The 27,056-nt window shown below is 47.7% G+C and overlaps 1 protein-coding gene across 18 annotated transcripts in view; it reads right to left on the bottom strand.

The window, feature by feature from the left end:
* Window positions 1–27,056, bottom strand: part of NR1H3 (nuclear receptor subfamily 1 group H member 3) — a 62,014-nt gene that overhangs the window by 21,169 nt on the left and 13,789 nt on the right. For 14 of the 18 annotated variants that reach the window (XM_073348256.1, XM_073348257.1, XM_073348263.1 and 11 more), the window contains 2 exons: window positions 7,797–8,038; window positions 6,329–6,595 (listed from right to left, as the gene is read on the bottom strand). In XM_073348256.1, coding sequence (XP_073204357.1) covers window positions 6,329–6,595; window positions 7,797–7,914 — 385 coding nt within the window. In that variant the 5' untranslated portion in view covers window positions 7,915–8,038. Of the gene's footprint in view, window positions 1–6,328; window positions 6,738–7,796; window positions 8,039–16,109; window positions 16,258–16,289; window positions 16,599–27,056 lie in introns of those variants that run through there. The other 4 variants (XM_073348264.1, XM_073348262.1, XM_073348266.1 and 1 more) reach the window with 4 other exon arrangements.

The raw sequence follows: 27,056 nt of genomic DNA, 5'->3' as shown, positions 1-27,056 counted from the left end.
TGCTGGACCAGGGCTATGGCTACACACAGACACTCAGGATATGACCTGCATGCTGTTTGTGAGGAGCCCAATTTGGAAGCTACCGCACCAAAGCATTGTGAGGCACCCCAGGTTGCAGGGCAAGTGATGACACAGATCCTCACTGGTCTGGACTGCACCCTAAAATATCATACATGAAATCATAGGACTGGAAGGGACTTTGAGAGGTCATCTAGTCCAGTCCCCTATACTCAAGGCAGGACTAAGTATTATCTAGACCATCCCTGACAGGTTTTTGGAGATTTTTAAGAGCAGGTTAGACAATGACAGAGATTCCACAACTTCCCTAGGCAATTTATTCCAGTGTTTAACCACCCTGACAGGAAACTATTTCCTAATGTCCAATCTAAACCACCCTTGCTGCAATTTAAGCCCATTGCTTCTTGTCCTATCCTAACAAGAACAATTTTCTCCCTCCTCCTTATACCCTTTTATGTACTTGAAAACTGTTATGTCCCCTCTCAGTCTTCTCTTTCCCAGATTAAACAAACTCAATTTTTTCAGTCCTCCCTCATAGGTCATGTTTTCTAGACCTTTAATCATTTTTGTTGCTCTTCTCTGAACTTTCTCCAATTTATCCACATCTTCCCTGAAATGTGGCATCCAGAACTGGACACAATACTCCATCTGAGGCCTAATCAGCATGGAGTAGAATAGAAGGATTACTTCTTGTCTTCCTTACAACACACCTGCTGATACATCCCAGAATGATGTTTTTTTTTTTTTTTTGCAACAATGTTACACTGTTGACTCATATTTTGCTTCTGATCCACTATGACCCTCAATTCCCCTTCTGCAGTCCTAGGCCTAGGCAGTCATTTCCTATTTTGTATGTGTGCAACTGATTGCTCCTTCCTAAGTGGAGTACTTTCCATTTGTCCTTACTGAATTTCATCCTATTTACTTCAGACCATTTCTCCAGTTTGTCCATATCATTTTCAATTTTAATCCTATTCTCCAAAGCACCTGCAACCCCTCTCAGCTTGGTATCGTTCACAAACTTTATAAGTGTTCTCTCTATGCCATTATCTAAATCATTGATGAAGATATTGAACAGAACCAGACCCAGAACTGATCCCTGTGGGACCCCATTCGTTATGCCCTTCCAGCTTGACTGTGAACCATTGTTAACTACGCTCTAGGAACAGTTTTCTAACAAGTTCTGCACCCACCTCATAATAAATCCATCTAGGTTGTATTTCCCTAATTTGTTTATGACACGGTCATGCAAGACAGTATCAAAAGACTTACTAAAGTCAAGAAATACTGCATCTACGGCTTTCCCCCATCCACAAGGCTTGTTACCCTGTCAAAGAAAGCTATTAGGTTGGTTTGACACAATCTGTTCTTGACAAATCCACACTGATTGTTACTTATCACTTTATTATCTTCTGGATGTTTGCAAACTGATTGCTCAATTATTTGCTCCATTATCTTTCCAGGTACTGAAATTATGCTGACTGGTCTATAATTTCCCAGGTTGTCCTTGTTCCCGTTTTTATAGATAGGCACTATATTTGCCCTTTTCTATCTCTCCTGTCTTCCATGACTTTTTGAAGATTATCACTAATGGCTCAGACCTCTCCTCAGTAAGTTCCTTGAGGATTCTAGGATGTATTTCATCAGGCCCTGTGACCTGAAGACGTCTAACTTGTCTAAATAATTTTTAACTTGTTCTTTCCCTATTTTAGCCTCTGATCCTACCTCATTTTCACTGGCATTTACTATGTTAGATGACCAATCACTACTAAACTTTTTAGTGAAAACTGAATGAAAAATATAATTTAGCACATCTGCCATTTCCACATTTTCTATTATTGTCATCATCCCCGCATTGAATAATGGGTCTACCCTATTCTTGATCTTTATGTTGCTTCTAATGTATTTGTAGACTGTTTTCTTGTTACCCTTTATTAGGGTGACCAGACAGCAAATGTGAAAAATCGGGACAGGGTGGGGGGTAATAGGAGCCCATATAAGAAAAACACCCAAAAATCAGGACTGTCCCTATAAAATCGGGACATCTGGTCACCCTACCCTTTATGTCTCTAGATAGTTTAATCTCATTTTGTGCCTTGGCCTTTCTAATTTTGTCCTTATATACTTGTGGTATTTGTTTATATTCATCCTTTGTAATTTGACCTAGTTTTTGAGTTTCAGATCACTGAAGATCTCCTGGTTAAGTCAAGGTGATCTCTTGCCATACTTCCATCTTTCCCACGCAGTGGGATAGTTTGCTCTTGTGCCCTTAATAATGTCTCTTTGAAAAACTGTCAACTCTCTTGACCCTTAGACTTCCTTTCCATGGGATCTTACTTACCAACTCCCTAAGTTTGCTAATAGGTATATTTTCATGTATGTGATACAGGTTGTAGGCGATGGTAGAAAACATCCATTTGTATCTGTTCTCAGTTTTGGTTTGTTCCACTGCCTATTTCTTATAGTTCTGTCCTGCCAAAGGATCCATGCATTCATCATGAAGGACAGGGCCTATGCCTTGCTACACCTTTGCACAATCCATGCAGATGCCATGGCAGGGGCTCACCAGCTTCCCCATGAGCTACTGTCCAATATATTCTGGAATCCATTACTACAAGCACTGTCCTATTTGGGTGGCTGTGCATTCGGGGATGGGGGAGGGGGAGGCTGGATTTTATTATTGCTTTTTCTTGTTTTGATTTTGCTTTATAAGTAGTTTGTATCTGTGTTTCCCTAAAGAATCCAGAGACAGGAGTGGAATGGGCCCAAGTTTGGCAGGACAGTGCAGATGATGGGAGGAGATGCAGCCTAGTTATTTCCCGCAACACAACAAGTAAGTGTTGAACCACTAGGAAGTGATCTGGGATTTACTTGCAGAATGTGAGTGAGATGTAGGGACAGGAATAGTTTTGCTGTGTTTTTGCTGTGTCCCTTCTCCTGCTCTCACGAGTATGAGTGATGGTGTTGAGGCAGAATCCAAATGGCTACACCAATCCCCAGTGCAGTATATATATTGATTTAGAGCATGGCTCTGTGTGCTATGGCTCACTGTGTATCCTTTTTCACTGCTCTGCGCTTTGGGGTGTGGGGAAGGGGGAAACCAGACAAGCTGAGTACCAACTGAGTTTCTCTTGAGCCTACATGTCCTACAAGGTGGCTTGACATATGACAGAGCTAGTTCTCTGAGCTGTCACTGAAAGGTGGGCAGGAGCACTGAGGGACTGTAGCAGGTAGACTGAGCTCCCGGTCTACACTAGCACTGCAACAGAGCAGAGCAACCCAGTGTAGGAAGTAAAATTGAGTGCCAGAACTGGGCATGTGTAAGTGCAGTTGCAACGGTGTGGCAATATTTGTGCACTTGTTACAACTTGTGTGTGTGGATGCAACGTGTGTGACAAGCATGGCAAGTGCTTACAATAATGCTGACTATGCAGATAGCATAATGACACTTCACACACTCAGAATCACAAGGCAGTCAGCTTGCCAAGAACTTCATTGGTGTGTGGGCAGCTGTGCCTCTGAAGGTTATTTTTAAATTGTTTCAGAGTAAACAGTCCCCTTTCCCAGCCACATAGATACCAGGCAGCATGGCCACTATATGCACTGGCAGCATCAATATCTCCACTAACAGCCTCACCGCTCTGGCATAGTCCACAATGACTCTACGTCCCCACAAGTGTTTCTGCACCCACGCTGCTCCCGCATGCCTCCCTCCCCTGCACTCACACTGCTCCCGCATGCCTCCCTCCCCTGCACTCACACTGCTCCCGCATGCCTCCCTCCCCTGCACTCACACTGCTCCCGCATGCCTCCCTCCCCTGCACTCACACTGCTCCCGCATGCCTCCCTCCCCTGCACTCACGCTGCTCCCGCATGCCTCCCTCCCCTGCACTCACACTGCTCCCGCATGCCTCCCTCCCCTGCACTCACACTGCTCCCGCATGCCTCCCTCCCCTGCACTCACGCTGCTCCCGCATGCCTCCCTCCCCTGCACTCACGCTGCTCCCGCATGCCTCCCTCCCCTGCACCCACACTGCTCCCGCATGCCTCCCTCCCCTGCACTCACGCTGCTCCCGCATGCCTCCCTCCCCTGCACCCACACTGCTCCCGCATGCCTCCCTCCCCTGCACCCACACTGCTCCCGCATGCCTCCCTCCCCTGCACTCACGCTGCTCCCGCATGCCTCCCTCCCCTGCACCCACGCTGCTCCCGCATGCCTCCCTCCCCTGCACCCACGCTGCTCCCGCATGCCTCCCTCCCCTGCACCCACACTGCTCCCGCATGCCTCCCTCCCCTGCACCCACACTGCTCCCGCATGCCTCCCTCCCCTGCACCCACACTGCTCCCGCATGCCTCCCTCCCCTGCACCCACACTGCTCCCGCATGCCTCCCTCCCCTGCACCCACACTGCTCCCGCATGCCTCCCTCCCCTGCACCCACACTGCTCCCGCATGCCTCCCTCCCCTGCACCCACACTGCTCCCGCATGCCTCCCTCCCCTGCACTCACACTGCTCCCGCATGCCTCCCTCCCCTGCACTCACACTGCTCCCGCATGCCTCCCTCCCCTGCACTCACACTGCTCCCGCATGCCTCCCTCCCCTGCACTCACACTGCTCCCGCATGCCTCCCTCCCCTGCACTCACACTGCTCCCGCATGCCTCCCTCCCCTGCACTCACACTGCTCCCGCATGCCTCCCTCCCCTGCACCCACACTGCTCCCGCATGCCTCCCTCCCCTGCACCCACACTGCTCCCGCATGCCTCCCTCCCCTGCACCCACGCTGCTCCCGCATGCCTCCCTCCCCTGCACTCACGCTGCTCCCGCATGCCTCCCTCCCCTGCACTCACACTGCTCCCGCATGCCTCCCTCCCCTGCACTCACGCTGCTCCCGCATGCCTCCCTCCCCTGCACTCACACTGCTCCCGCATGCCTCCCTCCCCTGCACTCACACTGCTCCCGCATGCCTCCCTCCCCTGCACTCACACTGCTCCCGCATGCCTCCCTCCCCTGCACTCACACTGCTCCCGCATGCCTCCCTCCCCTGCACTCACACTGCTCCCGCATGCCTCCCTCCCCTGCACTCACACTGCTCCCGCATGCCTCCCTCCCCTGCACTCACACTGCTCCCGCATGCCTCCCTCCCCTGCACTCACACTGCTCCCGCATGCCTCCCTCCCCTGCACTCACACTGCTCCCGCATGCCTCCCTCCCCTGCACCCACACTGCTCCCGCATGCCTCCCTCCCCTGCACCCACACTGCTCCCGCATGCCTCCCTCCCCTGCACTCACGCTGCTCCCGCATGCCTCCCTCCCCTGCACCCACGCTGCTCCCGCATGCCTCCCTCCCCTGCACCCACGCTGCTCCCGCATGCCTCCCTCCCCTGCACCCACACTGCTCCCGCATGCCTCCCTCCCCTGCACCCACACTGCTCCCGCATGCCTCCCTCCCCTGCACCCACACTGCTCCCGCATGCCTCCCTCCCCTGCACCCACACTGCTCCCGCATGCCTCCCTCCCCTGCACCCACACTGCTCCCGCATGCCTCCCTCCCCTGCACCCACACTGCTCCCGCATGCCTCCCTCCCCTGCACCCACACTGCTCCCGCATGCCTCCCTCCCCTGCACCCACGCTGCTCCCGCATGCCTCCCTCCCCTGCACCCACGCTGCTCCCGCATGCCTCCCTCCCCTGCACCCACGCTGCTCCCGCATGCCTCCCTCCCCTGCACTCACGCTGCTCCCGCATGCCTCCCTCCCCTGCACTCACACTGCTCCCGCATGCCTCCCTCCCCTGCACTCACACTGCTCCCGCATGCCTCCCTCCCCTGCACTCACACTGCTCCCGCATGCCTCCCTCCCCTGCACTCACACTGCTCCCGCATGCCTCCCTCCCCTGCACTCACACTGCTCCCGCATGCCTCCCTCCCCTGCACTCACACTGCTCCCGCATGCCTCCCTCCCCTGCACTCACACTGCTCCCGCATGCCTCCCTCCCCTGCACTCACGCTGCTCCCGCATGCCTCCCTCCCCTGCACTCACGCTGCTCCCGCATGCCTCCCTCCCCTGCACTCACGCTGCTCCCGCATGCCTCCCTCCCCTGCACTCACGCTGCTCCCGCATGCCTCCCTCCCCTGCACTCACGCTGCTCCCGCATGCCTCCCTCCCCTGCACTCACGCTGCTCCCGCATGCCTCCCTCCCCTGCACTCACGCTGCTCCCGCATGCCTCCCTCCCCTGCACTCACACTGCTCCCGCATGCCTCCCTCCCCTGCACTCACACTGCTCCCGCATGCCTCCCTCCCCTGCACTCACACTGCTCCCGCATGCCTGCCTCCTGGCACTTGCGCAGCCGGCACTCCTGGCACTTGCGGCGCATGTACATGTCCATCTCACACTTGCCACCATTCTTGCAGACATACTGGGCACCCTTGATGACGCTGCGGCGGAAGAAGCCCTTACAGCCCTCGCAACTCAGCACATTGTAGTGGAAGCCTGAGGCCTTGTCCCCACATACACTGCACACTTCATTCCCCAGCATCTTGGGGGCTGGACCCTTCTTCCGCTTCAGGGGTAGATGTTCTACAGAGATGGAAAAAGAGGAAGGATAAGATAAGTGGAGGCTGTGAATAGGCCAAGACAACCCGTTCCCTAGAAAAGCCAGTGCCCTAGCGCAAATCCACTCCCACCCATGGCGGCACAGGTACATCCTGGGGATTAGAGTCAGTTTCAGCCCAGATCTCTCCCACTATCCATCTGGATGAGAACTCCTTCTCTTACCTAGAGCTACTAGAAATGTCAACTGCTGCCCAAACCTGAGCACAACACTGCTCCCATTTTTATGCCACATTTCAGACTTTTGGGGGATGGGAATGGGGAGAGGCAGCCCCTGCTGCTTCCAGCCCCAAGAGTTAGATGTGTTCAAACTAGATACCCTTTTTCACTTTCACCTCTCTGTAAGTCTGACAAGGTGGGAGTGACCTTCAGTGGCATATGAAAGAGCTGCAAAGAGGAGAAGTCCAAATCTAAAGCCAAATCCCAGACTGTACAGAAAATCTATTTTTTAAAAATTTGTCTCCGGTGCTCTCACTTCCACTCAGCACCCTCTCCCCTGCCCCCTGAGGCAACAATGTGCAACGCTATACAAAGGTGTTTGCAGAGCAAGACTTCAGCACTTCATTACCTCAATGGCACTCAAACCCCATTGAGAGGATACTGAAATATGGCTCAGCAGCCCAAGAGTCACAGGAAAAGAGGGGCTGAAATGAGGGTGCTATGGAAAACGCAGACTAAAGCAGACAACACCCATGAAGGGAAGCCTTGGAGAACCAGCCAAGAGGGCAAATACTGCTGAAGTGGGGGCCACATGGCACTAATTCAACTAATCCTTGGATTCCTGAAGTGTTCTCTTCTTCTACCTCCTGCATATACCTCCCCATGCAAGAACCCTTGCATCCACTCCTAAATCCCAAGATCTCCCATGACTGACAGAAGTCCGTCTTTTTTATTCCCTGTGGGCTCAGCCACTAGACAGAGGACAACATCACATGCACATATACACACAAAGCCAGTACATTACAGCACATCTGTTGTCACCATTTACATGCTGGAGAACCCCATCCTTCCCCCCACCAACTGACAACTCTTCTTCTATTTCCTTATCCCATCAAGTGCCCTGCATGTAATGGATCAAACCCTAGGATTTTGCTAAGCAGGCATTATGTATGTGATTCAGTGAGCACACCACCTTCACAGTGTGTGGATGTCACAAGGACTGCCTTACCTGCATGCTCGGGGGGGATCTCCGAGCCATGGAAGAGTGAAAAACCTTCCTCCTCCATTTCAAATACACTTGCCACCCTTTTCCCATGATCCTGTGCAGCAAGCTGTGTGGGACCCATGGGGTACACTGGCAAGACTCACTATCATTTCATCTCTGTAGCATGGTTACTGCTGTGTGTAAGGCTGCAGAAGTCTTCAAGGCTGTTAGGTTCTCTCTGCTGTTTAAAAACTGACTGGAGATGCCTGTGGAGAAAAACAGACGCATAAGAGGAGAGAATTTTATTTCAGGGGCTACCAATCCAGCTATACTTTGAGGCCTTGCTCCATCATTCAACAAAGAGACGATCAGCCTTGTTATTTATGTTTATTTCCTTAAAACCCTATGTGAATGTGATGAAAGTTACAAGATTTAGCAGATCCTGGAGAACGAATCCTCTGTTTATCCCCAGAATATCTACCACTGCAGGACAAGCTTTCTCTATCACACAGATCACCACTGAACCTCAGCCCTGACCTGCAGGGATATCCCCAAGTCTGTGAGAGGGATATTCCAATCTCCACATCCTTTGTCCTGTGTTGAACCTGCCAGTAAGGTGCTGCTAATCAGTGCCAGCAATGATGGATTTTGTGATGTGCCTTGAGGAGCTCACATTATAAAGAATGGAAGGTCTTTACAATTAAACTACAAGAAAATCTTCATTGTGATACTAACAGCTGCCCTGTGCTGTGCTCAGGATCAATGTCATTTAAAGCAATGGCTCTCAACCTTTTGTACCCCTTTCAGGAGTCTGATTTGTCTTGCGTACCCCAAGTTTCACCTCACTTAAAAACTACTTGCTTACAAAATCAGACATAAAAATACACAAACGTGTCACAGCCCACTATGACTGAAAAAGTGTTTACTTTCTCATTTTTACCATATCATTATACAGTAAATCAATTGGAATATAAATATTGTTCTTACATTTCAGTATATAGAGCAATAGAAACAAGTCATCATCTGTATGAAATTTTAGTTTGTACTGACTTCACTAGTAGTTCTTAGGTAGCCTGTTGTAAAACTAGACAAGTTGATGTGCCCCCTGGAAGACCTCTGCGTACCCCTGGGGGTACAAGTACCCTGGCTGAGAACCACTGATTTAGAGCACAGGTACGAACTATAGCAGGAGATAAAACTCCTACATCAGATCTATGGAAAATGGCTATAATCCTTCTTCAGGCAAATGCATTCACCGTCAAAGATGCCATCTAAAGGGCTCCCCTCTCAGACACTTGGGAAACACAAAGTCCACATCCATTGTTTAAGTCCACTGCAAGAGCAGAACATCAGTCTACAGCCATATTGAGAAAAAGACCTAGTCAAATTCCTCAAAGGCTCTCATCTATACAAAGAGTTGGACCAGTTTAACTAGACTAAGTTTAAATCAGTCTAGTTAAACCATTGCAAACTCCTAATGTAGACCTACCTAAACTGGTTTAATATTCATTTATCAGTTTAGCTTAATTCAGCAATTTACCAGTGCAAGCTTAAGGATTACAGCAGTTTTAAGTCCATCTATATTAAGGGTTTGTACCAATTTGACTGGACAGATTTAAAATCTATCTAATATTTAGTTCAACTAATGCAGCTTTTCAAGTATAGACAATCCAAAGACTACTGCAATGTCCCCAGTGGAACCAACAAGTATAAATTGAGACATATGATTGAGTCTACTGGACACCTGCCTGGTTCCATTATATTCTGCCAGATAACAAATACAGGAGATTTAATGCCCACAGGCCATATTAAAACATGATCTGTGTAGACAACGCCTTAGCCTTGATAGGGACAATAGAAGGAGTAGAGAGTCCCTCTCCCTTTGGTGCACATATTCATTAGTCCCTGAGCGACTGGAGAAATAGATACTCCAGCAGAAATACAACGGCAGCAAAAGGGAAACCCATGAACTGGCAGAAAGAATAAAAAATCCCCACATGCAGGATAGTGAGCTAATGTATCTGGGTTTGGGGAAATGCAAGAAGGCTCCCAGTGCCTTTATGCCCAAAGGCACAAAGTGGATAGTTACAGCTGGCTTGAAAACCACGCCGATGTAAATGCTGTAGTGAACAGAATGAGGATGGGGATGGGATCTGGAGATGAATAAACCCCACACCCACTGTTTGTTCTTACTCCCACATTTGCTCTGTATTGGCACAGCTGTGAGCAGCACGTCCAGGCATGTTTGGGTGTGACAGGCAGAGAGCTGAGTATACTTGCCCTGAGGGTAGATTCTGCTGAGCACACCATTGTTCATGAATTTAAAATTATGGGGAAGATTCATTCAAAAAAATATTAATTATTTTAAAGAATTACCCTATAGACCACAGCAGCTCTGTGAATATTACTAGAGGAAGGGGCCAGTTCTGCAACTGAAGAACTGAATGACTGCTTGGGCTCCTGTTACTTTCGATGATTAAGCATTCCAGTGCAGCCAGCCTATGTATGCTACGAAATAGGGAAGAAGACCAGACACCCAGAACCAAAGAGGAGGACAGGGATATCTGCCTGGTGAAATTTCCAAAGTGAAATGTCTTCAATGTGCAAACAGGGCCAACACATATAACAAGAGCGGAACTAGCTGTTGGCTGGGTATTTCGAGCCCAAAGAGACAGAAGAGACACGACGCTTCAGTTTCTGACAGAAGAGACACGACGCTCCCTGTCTGTGCATGAGTAGTCTGCAGTTATCCATAGGAAGGGGGAACAGAGGATGCCTAACTTTCCCAGTGTAAGGAGGCCGGGGACAGCTGGGAGCAGAGATACTCCAGAGAAGCCTTCCCCAAAGCACTGCATTTTCCTTTTACATGAATTCAGTAGCAGCTTCAAGCTGATGGTGTTTGACCTAAATGCAAGCCATAACATCTGTGTAGTGGGTGGGGAGACTGAGTCAGCAGGACCTTCCAGGGCAGCTAGGGTGGCTATAGCAGAGCAGCCCTGGCAGTGGACCATCAGAGGTGACAGGGAGAGGGGAAGCCTGTGCAACAGAGTAATGGGGGCTGATTTTCATTTTCAATTTTTTTAAAGTATCTTTTCTAATTCCCCTCTCTCTCTCATTAGGCTGGAATCTCTGTGTGCTCACCCTGAACACAAATAAATTATTGTCTTCATGCTACGAAACCAACTCAAGCGTCCCCATTCCATGCACTAACAGTAGGTCAGAGTCAGAGAGATGGCTACTTGCCTCCCACCTTAACACAGGTCTAGGCAAATCCTACCGAAAGCTGGACTTCTCCTGGTGACTTGTAGGGTGCATAGATGTCACAGGAGACAACATAAAGATTTAGGGCTAAGTTTCCAAAGGGTTGAAGTTCCACCTCCCTTTTGTACCAGCAATCGGGTAGTTAAGAATTGTAAGTGCCCAGATTTGCACCTAAAATTCAATTACAAATGTAAAACAGTGATGCTAATTGAACCTGCAAAAGGAAAACTTAACCTTCCTGATACAGCCTGTGGTGCTGCCCCCACCTGTTGGTCCCAATTCCTGGTGCCAGTTCTGAAAACCAGAGCTGGCAAAATGATAAAACAGGGCAACCTCTCACTCCCAAATGCAGCATCTGGAACAGAGAACTCCACTGAGTGCAGTCTCCAAGGAGGAAGTCAATCTAGGTGAAAGGCTGGGGGAAGCAGTTCTCCCACAAACTGTCATTCATGTCTCAGATCAAGGCGCCAAGCACTTCCGAGATGTGCTGGCACCAGCTTCTTCCCCCTCTCTTCCCCCCCACCCCTCCTGGAGACAGCTGAACAACTCAGAGACCGAAAGTCCCAAGTTCAGCACTTTGGTAACCCTTGTGTTTCAAACTGTAGGCAAAATACCCATAAACTATCATGATACAAGCCACAGCATTCAGCCTTGTCCGCTGCAGTGAGTGCTCCCACCCTCATTCCCACAGAACCCCTGCAGCCAGCATTCCCACTCCCACGGCAAGGGCTCCACTCCTGTCTCACACAAAAACTCTCTATACAGCCAGGGCTCTTATCTGTTCCTCCACAGGGACTAACCCCCACAGCCTGAGCTCCCACCCCATCCAACAGGCAACAGTCCCATTCCAATTCCCAAGAGAACTTCCCCTCCATTCATTCTGGAAATCTTCCATCTGATCAGTAATCAACAGTCACAGCTGCCTGGAATATGTCTAAATTCTGTCCCCTAGCTACAAAAGATACAAGTAAAGGAGATGACCTTGCATAGAGTGCAGTTTGTGCACAATAAGCCAAGTAGCCCAGAAGTAGTCACAATGACTTCTACCCTGCTAGGTATGACTGCCTTTCTCTCACCCCCAATCCCACTAACTCCCTTGGCCTTCCTGGAAGGACCAATGCATTCTGGGAGAAGCCCTGAGCCTCAGGTGCCACAAGCCTTCCTCAGAAAATACAAATCAGCTTTTTACATACAGTCCCTGTTCCAGGCATGTGTTCCCCTAAAGAGAGCCTAGGAAAAGTGTGCTGTAGACCACAGAAGGAATGAGAGACAAGAGCCAGCAAGAGTTGGAACAGCCTCTTCCTCCCCCAGTAACAGATGCTCAGAGGACATGCTGAAGCCTTTTAGGAAGTTTGTGAAAATTTGTGGGGTGGTACAAAACATGGGATGCTGACCAGAACACGATGTCACTGCAGCATTAGCCAGCCACCTGCTGAAAGAATGGGTGTGCATGTGTGTGACGGAGGGATTGCGCCTGTATGCCTGGGGCATATATGTGAAACCATCCATATGACTGTTAGCATAAATATGCCTGTATGCTTCTCACCTGTGTGCACTCCCGTGTGCATGGACACTCTCTGTCAGAGAAACTGTACTTGTGTGTGCGTCCATGTGTTAATGTGACTGTGCTCACAAACACATGTCTCCCCATATGTGTCAGTGGAATTATGCCTTTATGCATACTCCTGTATAACAGCACAGGAGCCTTTGTGAATATGACCAAGTGAACAAGTGCATTTGATAGACAGTCCTAGGTTTCAAATGTAGATACTTAAGACATGTGCCCAAATTTTGTATTTAGGCTCCTAAATGGGTTCAAACTTGTAAAATACACATTTGGGCATCAAAGAGCCAATTTGATCCTCTCTTTGAAAGCTGGGCCCACAGTATCCCACAAAAAGTTTTCTGAAATCTTAATTTACAATGGCTCAGCTATGACACTGTCATGTTTGCAGAAAACTGGCTTCAGGTCCAATTGGCTGAAATAAAAAACAAAGCATTGGGTTGGGGTCTGGATCTAGTAGAGTCCCACAGAGTAAGTGTTACAGCACTATGTAGGAGCTTGCATTGTGATAGGACAGCATAAAAACATACACAGACAGACCCATTCTCTTCCATCAGAAGAGTGGATGTTGTCCAGGGATCTGGTGCTCTAATGAGCACCTTCTCTTTTATACTATCTAGCAGATTTTCACAAACTTCCTAAAAGGCCTTAGTACTTCCTCTGAGCAGGTCTCTGGAAGCAAGAGGTTCTTTCCAGCTCTCACTGGCTTGCTTGTTCCTCCTCGTCTCTACAGCACTCTTTTCTCAGGCTCTGCTGGTGAAACCAGTGTTAAGATTGGTCTGATTTAATATCATCAGCAAGTATCTGTTAAGAAGGTAAAGAGTATGTTAATGACAGGCATAGGTCATGCTAAACTGGAAGGAATTGCTAGCACCCTGTCAGGAGAGAGAAATAACCCAAAGGGACCTAGAGAAATTAGACACACAGGCAGAAAATAAAGTGAGACTCAGCCTGGGGAAACACAGCTTGTACTTCAGGGGAAAAATAACTCAAAACCAAGATCCATGATGGGAGGGGAAAACCTGGGAAGCAGTGATGCCTAGTGATAGTGGACTGCACACTAGATAGGTGCTCGCAATGCAACAGGATAGCATAAAAGGCAATTCAGTTTTGCAGTGTCTAAACATTCATCGAGCAGGGGGATAGCCCCTCTCTGTACAGTTCTGGGAAAACAGAGATCAGCTTTGGGTCTACGCCTAAGGTCCTGGAGCAAACAGAGAATAGTGTCTCCCTATACAGCTTTCAGGAGACTCCATCTAAAATAATGTAGCAGTTTTGACATCTCAGTACCAGAAAGATGTCCACAAACTAGAGGGAGTACAGAGAAAAGCAACAGAAGAAAGAGACTGAAACAACTAAATATAACTTGTCTTATGGAGGACTGGAGGGGGGCAGGGAGATATAACAGTGTACAAGTACCTGAGGAATGTAAATACCAAGGAAAGGAGGACTTACTTAGGGTGGAAGATAGGATAAGTGAGATGAAACTAAGAAGGGGAAATTTAAGCTGAATATCAGGGGGAAAAAACATCTTAATGGTAAGATCTACTAGACTATGGAGTAATCACTCAAGGAAAGTGGAGAAGCCTCATTACTTAGGACACTGAAAAGCAGACTCGCTAAAGTCCTGGAACTTTCCCTCTAGGGACTAATCCTACAGAGAGATAGTAGGTGTGAACTAGATGAACACATGGGATTCATTCCTGCCTTTAATGTTGATGATGCAAAACACTGCCCACGGCTTCCCAAAAGCCTGGTACAGATGCAACCTCTCCTCCAGCCTCTGTCAAATGCAGCAGCCTATCCTGGATCACAAAGCAAAGCAGGGGAAGAATGGGACGGTCAAAGGGAGAGTCAGGTTATTCCTCTGAACTTCCACAAACTGGTCTGGCCACTGCATTTTGCCACGACTGAAGAGAAGTCCCAAGATATTTACCAATACCTCTCTACTGAGTTGGTGTGAGTGAGATGCCCCTGGCATGTTTCTTATATGATTATAAAGGGGCAATGAGAACAGGTTTCAAACAATTTAATTTTATCCCAGGCAGGAAGAAATACAGAACTGAAGTAACAGAGATGGGACTGTCTCTTTGTTATGTTTGCACAGGGCCTAAAACAAACGGGCCGGGACCTCTAGACACTACCACAATACAAATAATAAATACGTTAACTCCTCACTTAACGTTGTAGTTATGTTCCTGAAAATTTGTGACTTTAAGCGAAACGATGTTAAGCAAATTCAATTTCCCCATAAGAATTAATGTAAATGGGGGGGAGGGGGTTAGGTTCCAGGGAAATTTTTTTTCCACCAGACAAAAGACTATATTATATATACACACACACACGCAGTATAAGTTTTAAACAAACAATTTAATACTGGTACACAGGGCTGATGATTGTGAAGCTTGGTTCAGGGGGTTGAGTCAGAGAGATGGATATTTCCCAGGGAATGCCTTACTGCTAAATGATGAACTAGCAATCAGCTGAGCCCTCAAAGGTTAACCCACTGTTGTTAATGTAGCCTCACAGTCTACAAGTCAGCACAGATGGAGGGAGGGGAGACAGCATGGCAGACAGAGACACACACTGTGTGGGAGAGAGAGAGAGAGAGATGCGCATTGCCCTTTTAAGTATGCTGACCGCACTAAGTACACTGCCTTTTTAAGTAGATCAGCAAGTTGAGACAGAAGCTGCTGCCAGGAAGCTTCCTCCATCCTGAGCCCTGTCGTGTCCCATCCCCATCCTCATCCCCATCCCCATCCCCCCCGCCCCATGGAGATATGGGGTAAGCGGGCTGCAGGAGCAGGAGCACACCCTGACATTAGCCCCGCTCTTTCCCCCCCACACACACACACACAGCAAGCAGGAGGCTCCAGAGAGCAGCTCCAAGGCAGAGGGCAGGAGCAGCACACGGCAGTGGGGGAGGGACAGCTGAACTGCTGGCAACTGATAGCCTACTGCCGCACAGGGAATTTAGGGCAACGGGGAGCTGATGGGGGGCTGCCGGTCTACCCTGGTTCCAAGCCCCCATCAGCTAGCTGCAACGGGTTGCTAACAACGTTATAAGGGAGCATTCCGCAACTTTAAACAAGCATGTTCCCTAATTGATCAGCAATGTAACAACGAAACAATGTTAACCTGGACGACTTTAAGTGAGGAGTTAATGTATAATAATCCAGGCCAGGCCAGGATCAGACCTGGAGACTTTTCTCTACTCTGCTTCAGTGCACAGCCTCACTTCTGGCAGCTCCTGCGCTTCTACCCTTGCAGGTGTCCCCCTGACCATAATATCTCACATTGTCCTAAATCCTTCAGTGAACAGGGGATTGTTCCCTTCCAGGAGAGACCATGGGCATCTCTGTGCTAGGAATGCTCATTTCCAAGTCCCAAAGCAGACTGGATTCAGATGTGGCCAACTCCAATCTCACACCAGAGCCCACAAAGTCCCCAAAATAAAAAAACCCCTAAGCCACCCAATAACTGCCCTACAAGCAGCCCTCCAGCTCACCTACCTGGTCCTGCAGCAAAGCCTCCCTCCTGCCTGTCTCTCTTGTTAGTTCCTTTTTTCCTTCAGTGCCAATGGCTGAGGTTTTGCCTTTGCCCTGACAGTGATCTCCCACCCAGAGCCTGGGAGGCCTGAAGAGCCCGCAGCAGCACAAGCAGAGAGAGAGAGTGTGAGTGAGTGTGAGTACTTTCAGGCCTGTGAGTTCTCAGAATGGGCTGTGCTTTTCTGCTCCTTCCCTCCCTCCCTGTGGGCTGCCGGATGCCCTTGGTCCTGTAACTGAGAGAAGGAGAAAGGAGAAGGGGTTACTCCAGTTCATTCACACTGTACGCAGGGCTCCCTTTGGCCTCTTTTCCTGTTTGCCTGTAAATGCCAGCTCCCCTGAATGAGTGATGACGAGAAAGGCTGATTTGTTCCCTGTGGCTCAGAGTTTGGGGGTGAGTTGGGGAATGGTGTCGGGATTTCATACAGTCACAATTACTGGTATGGAGTTTCTCATGGTGTCATCTGCCCAAACCTTGCTAGCCTCTGGCAGAGAGGTCAATCTAGATCTGGACAATGGCTGCCTCAGAGCTTTTCTACATGAACATTTAGTTCACAGCAACCTGTGGTATCAATCAATCCCTCAATAGCTTGCCATGCACTAATTGTCCACGTGGACCCTGCTGACATGCACTAAAAGTTCCTTGGTGTGCTATGATCTACCCCCACTTTGAAACAGGACTAGATCAAAGTGCACTGAGGAACTGTTAAGTGTGCATCAGAAGGGTCCACGTGAACAGTTAGTGCGCAGCGGGTTAACACAAGGTAGATTCACACCCCAGCTTGCCACAAACTAAATGTTTGTGTAGACAAGCCCTAACTCAACTCCAGACTATTCTATTCTAACTGGGATTTTATACTGTACCCATAATGTTGGGTTCTGAGCCTCAGGCAAATCTAGAGCATATACGACCTCAGGGAAAGCAGAAATCAAGACATGTATGGGATTCAGGAAGGAAGATGTTATCATGATGATCCCCTCCCCTCCTTCCCCCCCTCAAACCACAACACACAAGTGATGGAATGGCAGTCACCCCTCATCATCCCTATCTCCACAAGAGGAATGGCTCCCAAAGACATAATCCCAATTGGGTGACAGAGTCCAGCTGCTGCTTAGAAGCTATATAGGTCCCTGCAGCACCTGCATGGGAGAACAGCAGCAGAGCCTGCTATTTTGAAACTGAACTGCAGCAACCCTGGGAGCTTGGCTTTGACTTCAGCTCAGCATCAGTTTGACTTCACTATCAGTACCAATTTTTGGATGGCAGGAAACACAAAGTGGCTTTGACTTTGACAGGGACTTCAAACAGGAAAAATCCCATCTCATCCAGGAGGAGAAGCAGAGAAACACACACCAACAAACACCCCTCTTTCCAACAGGAAAACAAAGACAGGTCTGCTCAGCTGCTTGTGTAGGGGAGCAGAGGAGGGGTGTTTAGTCTGGGCCTTGTCTACACTAGAAAAGTATAGCTATATCAACAAATCCTCCTAGTGGAGACACAGCTTAGACAGCAAAAGATTTATTTTGCCAGTATAGTTTATATTGGTTCTCTGAACAAAAAAACTATACTGGGAACAAAACGTTTTGTTGGTATAACTGTCATAACTATGTTGGTTGGAGGTCTGTGTGATTTTTTTCCACACTCTTGACATATCTGTGCCAGTAAAACTTTTAAGTGTAGACCAGGCCTAGGAAGCCTACAGAAAAATTCTACTGGGAAACAGCCTGATACAACCAAAACCCTGGTCTGAGGAACTAAAGCTGAGAAGCTTGCAGCTCACCAGACAAGTTGCTGATCTGCACTTAAACCTTCTAGGTGCAGTGATAGCTCAACCTGGCTGAGTTGATAACTCAATCTGAAGGCTGAAAATGAGAACTAGTCCCTGCCTCAGTTTTCTTTTAAATTCTACCAAATGTCAGCAGAGAGAGAGAATTTGCATGCCCCATTGCTTTACTGAGTCTCCACTAGGAGAATTTGTTGATATAGCTATACTTTTCTAGTGTAGACAAGGCCCCAGACTAACTGTATACCCCAAATTAAAAAACACAGTAAAATAACTAAAAAAAGAGCCACCGTTGCTTAACAACGATGTAAAAGAAGCAGTGAGAGATAAAAAGGAATCTTTTAAAAAGTGGAAGTAAAATCCTAGTGAGGTAAATAGAAAGGAGCATAAACACTGCCAAATTAAGTGTAAAAATATAATAAGAAAAGCCAAAAAAGGAGTTTGAAGAACAGATAGTCAAAAACTCAGAAGGTAATAACAAAATGTTTTTTAAGTACATCAGAAGCAGGAAGCCTGCTAAACAACCTGTGGGGCCCCTGGACAATCAAGATACAAAAGGAGCACTTAAATACGATAAAGTCATTGTGGAGAAACTAAATTAATTCTTTGCTTCAGTCTTCACGGCTGAGGATGTTAGGGAGATTCCCAAACCTGAGCCGTCCTTTGTAGGGGACAAATCTGTGGAATTGTCACAGATTGAAGTGTCGTTAGAGGAGGTTTTGGAATTAATTGATAAACTTAACAGTAACAAGTCACCGGGACCAGATGGCATTCACCCAAGAGTTCTGAAAGAACTCAAATGTGAAATTGCAGAACTATTAACTATGGTTTGTAACCTGTCCTTTAAATCAGTTTCTGTACCCAATGACTGGAAGATAGCTAATGTAACTCCAATATTTAAAAAGGGCTCTAGAGATGATCCTGGCAATTACAGACTGGTAAGTCTAGCGTAAGTACCAGGAAAATTAGTTGAAACAACGGTAAAGAATAAAATTGTCAGACACATAGAAGAACATAAATTGTTGGGCAAAAGTCAACATGGTTTCTGTAAAGGGAAATCATGTCTTACTAATCTATTAGAGTTCTTTGAAGGGGTCAACAAACATGTGGATAAGGGGGATCCAGTGGACATAGTGTATTTAGATTTCCAGAAAGCCTTAGACAAGGTCCCTCACCAAAGGCTCTTATGTAAATTAAGTTGCCATGGGATAAGAGGGAGGATCCTTTCATGGATTGAGAACTGGTTAAAAGACAGGAAACAAAGGGTACGACTAAATGGTAAATGGAGAGGGGTAACCAGAGGTAAAAGTAAGCCAGTATGGTCTGGTACGGCGTACCGGCAAGAGCCAGTACACCATGCTGGACCAGACCGGCTTCCCCAGGCTGGCGCTTTAAATGGCCCGGGGCTCCTCGCAGCGGCCGGAGCTCCGGGCCCTTTAAAGTGCCACCAGAGCCCTGCCCCCACTACCCCAGGGGCTCTGGCAGTGGGGCTCGGGCAGTGCTTTAAAGGGCCCGGGGCTTCAGCCGCTGCAGGGAGCCCTTGGCCCTTTAAAGCACCGTCCGAGCCCTGCTGCCGGAGCCCCGGGGTAGCGACGGCAGGGCTCCAGCAGTGATTTAAACAGCCAGGGGCTCCAGCCGCTGCAGGGAGCCCTGGGCCCTTTAAAACACCCCCCAAGCCCCACTGCCAGAGCCCTGGGGTAGTGGTGGCAGGGCTCCAGCGATGATTTAAAGCGCCCAAGCTCCAATGAGGTAGCGGTGGCCAGAGCCCAGGGTCCTTCAAATTGCCCCTGAGCCCTGGGGCTCCCAGCTGCCTCTGCAGCTGGTAGTTCCAGGGGTGATTTAAAGGCCCTGGGGCTCCCAGCCGCAGCCCTGGGGCGTTTAAATCTTGATTTAAAGGGCCCAGGTATTTAAAGGCCCCGCCTCTTCTGGTCGAGGCCACGCCCCTGCCCCCCACTCAAGACTCCGGAGTACTGGTAAGTCCTTTAAGTTACTTTCACCTCTGGGGGTAACTAGTGGGGTTCCCCAAGGGTCAGTCCTAGGATCAATCCTATTCAACTTATTCATAAATGATTTGGAGAAAGGGGTAAACAATGAGGTGGCAAAGTTTGCAGACGACACTAAACTACTCAAGATAGTTAAGACCAAAGCAGACTGTGAAGAACTTCAAAAAGATCTCACAAAACTAAATGATTGGGCAACAAAATGTCAAATGAAATTTAATGTGGATAAATGTAAAGTAATGCACATTGGAAGAAATAACCCCAACTATACATACAATATGATGGGGGCTAATTTAGCTACAACAAATCAGGAGAGAGATATTGGAGTCATCATGGATAGTTCTCTGAAGACATCCACGCAGTGCGTAGCGGCAGTCAAAAAAGTAAACAGGATGTTAGGAATCATTTAAAAAGGGATAGAGAATAAGACAGAGAATATCTTATTGCCCTTGTATAAATCCTTGGTACGCTCACATCTTGAATACTGCGTACAGATGTGGTCCCCTCATCTCAAAAAAGATATACTGGCATTAGAAAAGGTTCAGAGAAGGGCAACTAAAATGATTAGGGGTTTGGAATGGGTCCAGTGTGAGGAGAGATTAAAGAGGCTAGGACTTTTCAGCTTGGAAAAAAGGAGACTTTTTCCAAGCTGAAAAGTCCTAGAAGGTAGGAGAGACCACTATCATGACCACTGCCTCCGACTCTCAATCCTACACCCCAATCCCGGACACCTGCCTCTTTTGCGGCATGAGGGAAACCCTGGTGCACATCTATCTGGAGTGCGCCAGGCTGCAGCCCCTATTCCGGCTCCTCACGAATATTTTGTTAAGATTTTGGTTGCAACAGGCCTGTTTGACAGAGAGAAATCTAGGTTTGGGAGTCTTATTGGGATCCAGGAAGATTTTGGCCCCACTAAGTCGCAGGACCTCCTGGTCAACCTCCTCCTGGCCCTGGCTAAAGTGGCCATCTATAAAACCAGGGTGAGGAGGTTGGCCGATGGAGTCTCCTGTGACTGTGGGGCCTATTTCCGATCCTCTGTTCGTTCACGCCTCCGGGCAGAGTTCCTCTGGGCGGCGTCCACTGACTCCCTTGATGCCTTTGAGGAGCAGTGGGCGCTGTCCGGGGTTCTCTGCTCGGTGTCCCCATCAGGTTCCCTTTGTTTGACCCCTTGACCGCACTCCTGTCCCTGTTGTTCATTAGTTGTCCCCCCTAATTATTTGGTTTTCCAGGTCTTGTGGACTCCCCACCCCTTAGGCTGGGGGGGATCCTTTAGCAGTAGGCGGGCTTTGCCTGCCCACTTCCTGGATCCCCATAAGACTCCCAAATCTAGATTTCTCTCTGTCAAACAGGCCTGTTGCCACTCTAATTTCCACAAAACTGGGCAACTTCTGGTGCCCAGGTGTCACAGGGTCTCTGCAGGCTTCCTCCCTCTTGAGCCTGCGCCCGGTGTCTAGGCTGGTATAATAAAGAATCTTCCATGCCTTCTTCTGCTGGATCACCCAAGTGTCTTTATTTACAGTGTTTGTGCAGTTCCTAGATCTCCCAACAGCTAGTGCCCCACAGACCCTCCCCAGGGTCTTCTGGCTTTTGAGGCATCCTTCTTTGGTAAGGAGACAGCAATACCACCATCCCATCTCCTCCCAGGATAGCTTACTCACTGAGGTTTGCCTGGGGCTTTTATAGCCCTCTTGTGCCTCAGCCCAGCTGTCAGTACTTAGCTCAGCATGTTCCTCTGAGCCAGCCCTCATTAGGGCTTGCAGCTGGGCTCTCTGCTGAATCCCTGTGTCTCTACCCCTGGCCTCCTGGCCAGAGAGCAGGCTGCAGCCAGCATTTTGGCAGGGCCTTAAAGGGGTTTACCCCTGCCCTGCCACACCAGGGGATAAGAAATAGGAGGAAAACAGAAGAGAGGGATGGGGAATAAGAGAGAGTGACAGTAATGCTTATTGGAAAATAATATACTTCTTTTTTTTGCTAAGTCATCCTCCCTCTCTCTCTCTCTTCTACTGTCTGTTTCATCAACTTGTTGCATCTTGCCATAACTTAGATCCGTGGTTTTCAAACCGTGGGTCACAACTCAGAATGGAAGGGACTGGATCATGGCAGCTCTGATGAGCACCGCTGACCAGGCCGTTAAAAGTCCTGTCGATGGTGCTGCCCAGCTAAGGCAGGCTGCGACACTGCGCTGTGCCCTGGAAGCAGCCAGCAGCAGGTCTGGCTCCTAGACAGGGGAGGCCATGGGGATCTGCGCGTTGCCCCCACCCTGAGCACCGGCTCCGCACTCCCATTGGCTGCTTCCCGGCCAATGGGAGCTGAGGGGGGGTGCCTGCGGGTGACAGCCACGTGGAGCCACTTGCACACCTCCACCTAGGAGCCGGACCTGCTGCTGGCCGCTTCCAGGGCATAGCGCTGACTGCGGTACCAGGACAGATGGGAAGCTTGCCTCTGTACCTCGGCTGCGCTGCTGACTGGGAGCCACCAGAAGTAAGCCCATGCCCCAATCCCCTGCCCCAGCCCTGAGCCCCCCCCCAATCCTGGAGCCCCCTCCTGCACCGCAAACCCCTCATCCCTGGCCCCACCTCAGAACCTGCACCCTGCAGCCCAGAACCCTGACCCTATCCCACACCCCAACCCTCTGCCCCAGCCCAGAGCCCCCTCCCAAACTCTGAACTTCTCATTTTTGGCCCCATCCTGCAGCCCTCATCCCCGCACCCCAAGCCTCTGTCCCAGCCTTGAGCCCCTCCTACACCCCAAACCCCTCATCCCCAGCTCCACTGGGTCGCAGGCATCAAAAATTTTCTTCAACTGGGTCGCCAGAAAAAAAGTTGGAAAACCACTGACCTAAACTGTATGCTCTTGGGAGCATGGACTCTTTACAGTGTGTCTGTCTAGCCCCGAACGCAATGGGGCCCTGACTGATGCCTGCTGGTTCTGTTGCAATACAAATAAATAAATTATAATAATAATAAAGGAGGAGAGAGATTTGGTACTGGGTTGAGAAATGGGCAGGAAAATCATGAAGATTCCAAAGACCAGCAGAGAAATGTTTTTATTTCCATTAACAGCAGTAACAGCCTATCTGCATACAGTGGCCAGGAAGGAAGGATGATACCATAGTACATTGCCTACATAAAAACATAAATTAGATACTGGGACCGGGGTCTTAATTCACTAGATAGTCACTTCAAAATAAATGAGCTCAACTATTGATATTGAATATCTCAGTCTAGTCCCCATATGTCCAAAACCCAAATACTTCGGCAGGATTTACTGTCTTTACATTTAAGATAATGGAACACTAGGGTCAAGACTGAGGTGCAGCAGTAAAGCTGGATTAGGGAACCCAGAACTGGATTATCAGGTGATACCAGGAAGTATTTAGGGGTATCAACAGAGATGTGAAGGTGCAGGGGGGAAGGACTGAAATAGTGGATGGGGTTCACAGCATGTCAGGAGCAAGGACTTTAGGAGCTCTGTGTGAGGGATGCCTGCACAACATTTGGCCATATTTTGCCTGGCTCTAGTCAGCATGACCACTGCACTTCTTCTATTTGGGCCAAATTCAATTAAACACTGAAGAAAAGAAGAAACTCCATGTGCTGCAACAGTTTGTAAGGAAGCCGAAAATCTTCTGTAAAGCTGCAGAATGAAAAATAATGGGTGGGATGGATTAAAAGGTCTGTGCAAATGAGAGAGGATCTGTGTGACAGCAAGAGAGCATGTGAGAGGGCGTGTGACAGTCTGTGTAACAGAGTGCATGTGTAGATCTAATTCCCTCTGAGGCATTAGTCCAAATGTGGAGTTGAACTTTCTGCAGACTTTGTGCTGCCAAGCATTGTCCCTTCTCACAGCCTCTGACATCACCACAAATGCTCAGCTGGAAAACAGTCCTGGAGTCAGGCACAGTCTGCTGATTCTGGGCCAGCCAGTGAAAGGGCTGCACTCAGAGCACACCCATCAGATGGGAAGCAAGAGCCCCCCATTCCAACAGGAAGTCTCCAAATACTCAGTAGATTTAGGTGCCTCCAAATGCCCCATCCTTAACACAATCCAGTCCAGCATGGGCCACAGGGTCAATAACATTACATGCATCAGTCCTTCTGGAATTCCAGCCAAAATGAGCTCAAATCTCACATTTACGTATTAGCGGAAGAACTGATCTGAGGATCAAATAAACTGAGAACAACTACATCATGGGATCAAAACAACAGGGAAATTTACCTGTATTTAGGTAAAAAAAAATTTTTTTTTTGAGTAATAATGTCCACAGATCCATTACAATAGGTTCTTAAGCCTGCTCGCAGCTGGGGTGCAGAACCAGAAAGGTCAGTCACACGCAGCAGAGGAATGCCCCACTGCCTGAACTTCCCTTCAGTTGAGACAACTTCCACAGCCAGAATGACATAGTTCTGTTTTCCCAAAGTACAGATTGTGCTAAACATATTTTGAAGAAAATACAATTATAGTTTCCCCTAATGAAATAAACTGAATCTTTTAATGCCAATTTTCTGGATGATCCTTTTGTATTCAGAGTGGACTGGATCTGTGAAACTTATTACTTGAAGAAAGGAAATTTTCCTATTCTTCATCCTGCTAAGGTCCACAGATTCATTGCAATGGGATTTTCACAGTGGTATGTCTCCAGAGTAGGAAGTAAGATCATCCTTTAAATATAGACATCCATAATACATTATATTATCCTCTATTCTTCTCTGGGCATTAAGGTGTGGAGAAAACCTGCTGAAAATTAACAAAGGTTAAAGTCTGAATGTCCAATATATAGTGTTTTGGAGAATGTATGTCTTGATGGCCATGTGGCTACCTAGCAGATCTCATTACAGGAGACACAACTTCCCTGACCTAAGATTGCCAATGTTCCTAAAGACTGGATTTGATGCTTAACAGAAGGAAAAGTATTTCTTGAATTTTACTTGGAAATGAATGCTATAACAGTTTTAAAGGCTACTTGTCTGAATTAAAGGTACAATACTGGATCCCACCAAAGAAAGCTATCTACTTCTAAAACTCGTCTGATTGGTGGTAATAGCTATTAGGAAATCTATTTAATGCAAAAGAAGTGTGATATCATATCTGCCACAGGGATTCCATTTGGGTAAGACTGCAAGAATCAGAATGACGTTCCAGAGTCAGGCTCTATAACCTTGTGGGGCTGACATCACAGTAGTTTACCCTAAGAAGACATTTAACATAATTTGTACAAAACTTCCTTTTCTTGACCATACCGAGAACATTATAGTTCAGAGACTTGATCATTTGCTTGGGCACTCTCATACAACCACATTACAACACGTCTGGAGGAAATCCAAGATTATGCTTCATTGGCTTAATGTGGTAATTAAACCACGCATTTTACTTCAACCACTACACTGTACTAAGTTCTACTTGTTGATGTTTTTCTGGAGTCCATAGGAATAATCACTTCATCCACGTATCCATTTTGGATACTATCTGGTACTGTTTGGAGGATTGGTTTTTGCAATTGCAGACCCCCTCAGTGAGATGGAGACATCAGAAGATAGCCATTTCCTCACAAATTGAAAGTCTAGCATCACTTGGAGTCTAACTCCAGATAAGGCTCCTTGAGAGTCTTGCAGATAGCTCTGGGACAAGAGCAGCTACTGACTCACCCAGTATCCTGAATTTGTTCCAGCTAGGTTGGGCATTTCACAGGTCCAAAAATAACTGGTGAATTTCCTGGTCAAATATTGGTCAAAGATTGCCAAATAACATAAAAAATGATCAAATATTTTGAAGCACTAATTTATTAGATTTAAATACTAGACCATCCCTGACAGGTTGTCATAAATATAAAGGGAAGGGTAAACACCTTTAAAATCCCTCCTGGCCAGAGGAAAAACCCTTTCACCTGTAAAGGGTTAAGAAACTAGGATAACCTTGCTGGCACCTGACCAAAATGACCAATGAGGAGACAAGATATTTTCAAAAACTGGAGGGAGGGAGAAACAAAGGCTCTCTGTGTGTGTGTGAGATGCTTTTGCCAGGGACAGAACAGGAATGGAGCCTTAGAACTTAGTAAGTAATCTAGCTAGATATGCGTTAGATTCTGTTTTCTTTAAATGGCTGAGAAAATAAGCTGTGCTGAATGGAATGGATATTCTTGTTTGTGTGTCTTTCTGTAACTTAAGGTTTGGCCTAGAGGGATTCTCTATGTTTTGAATCTAATTACCCTGTAAGGTATTTACCATCCTGATTTTATAGAGGTGATTCTTTTACTTTTTCTTCTGTTAAAATTCTTCTTTTAAGAACCTGATTGCTTTTTCATTGTTCTTAAGATCCAAGGGTTTGGGTCTGTGTTCACCTATGTAAATTGGTGAGGATTTTTATCAAGCCTTCCCCAGGAAAGGGGGTGTAGGGTTTGGGGAGGATTTTGGGGGAAAAGACGTTTCCAAGCGGGCTCTTTCCCGGTTATATAACTGTTAGACGCTTGGTGGTGGCAGGGATAAAAGTACAAGGGCAAAAGGTAAAATAGTTTGTACCTTGGGGAAGTTTTAACCTAAGCTGGTAAAAATAAGTTTAGGAGGTTTTCATGCAGGTCCCCACATCTGTACCCTAGAGTTCAGAGTGGGGAAGGAACCTTGACACAGGTATTTGTCCAACCTGTTCTTAAACACCTCCAATGATTGGGATTCCACAACCTCCCCTGGAAGCCTATTCCAGAGCTTTACTATCCTCAGAATTAGGAAGTGTTTTCCTAATATCCAACATAAATCGCCCTTGCTGCAGATTAAGCCCATTACTTCTAGTCCCATCTTCAGCTGACATGGAAAACAATTGATCAGAATCCTCTGTATAACAGCCCTCAACATAACTGTAGACTGTTATCAGGGGTCCCCTTAGTTTTCTTTTCTCAAGACTAAACGTGCCAAGTGTTTTTTTACTTTTCCTCATAGGTCAGGTTTTCTAAATCTTTTATTTTTTTGTTGCTCTCCTCTGAACTCTCTAATTTGTCCACATCTTTCTTAAAGTATGGAGCCCAAAACTGGACACTGTAACTCCAAATGAGGCCTCACCAGTGACAAGTAGAGGGGGATAATTATCTACCATTTTTTACATACAACACTCCTGTTTATACACCCCAGAATAATATTGGT

This window comes from Lepidochelys kempii, chromosome 6, assembly GCF_965140265.1.
Source record: "Lepidochelys kempii isolate rLepKem1 chromosome 6, rLepKem1.hap2, whole genome shotgun sequence".
NCBI lineage: Eukaryota > Metazoa > Chordata > Testudines > Cheloniidae > Lepidochelys > Lepidochelys kempii.
Note: the sequence above shows the minus strand (reverse complement) of the source record. Positions and strands in the feature narration are given on the sequence as shown.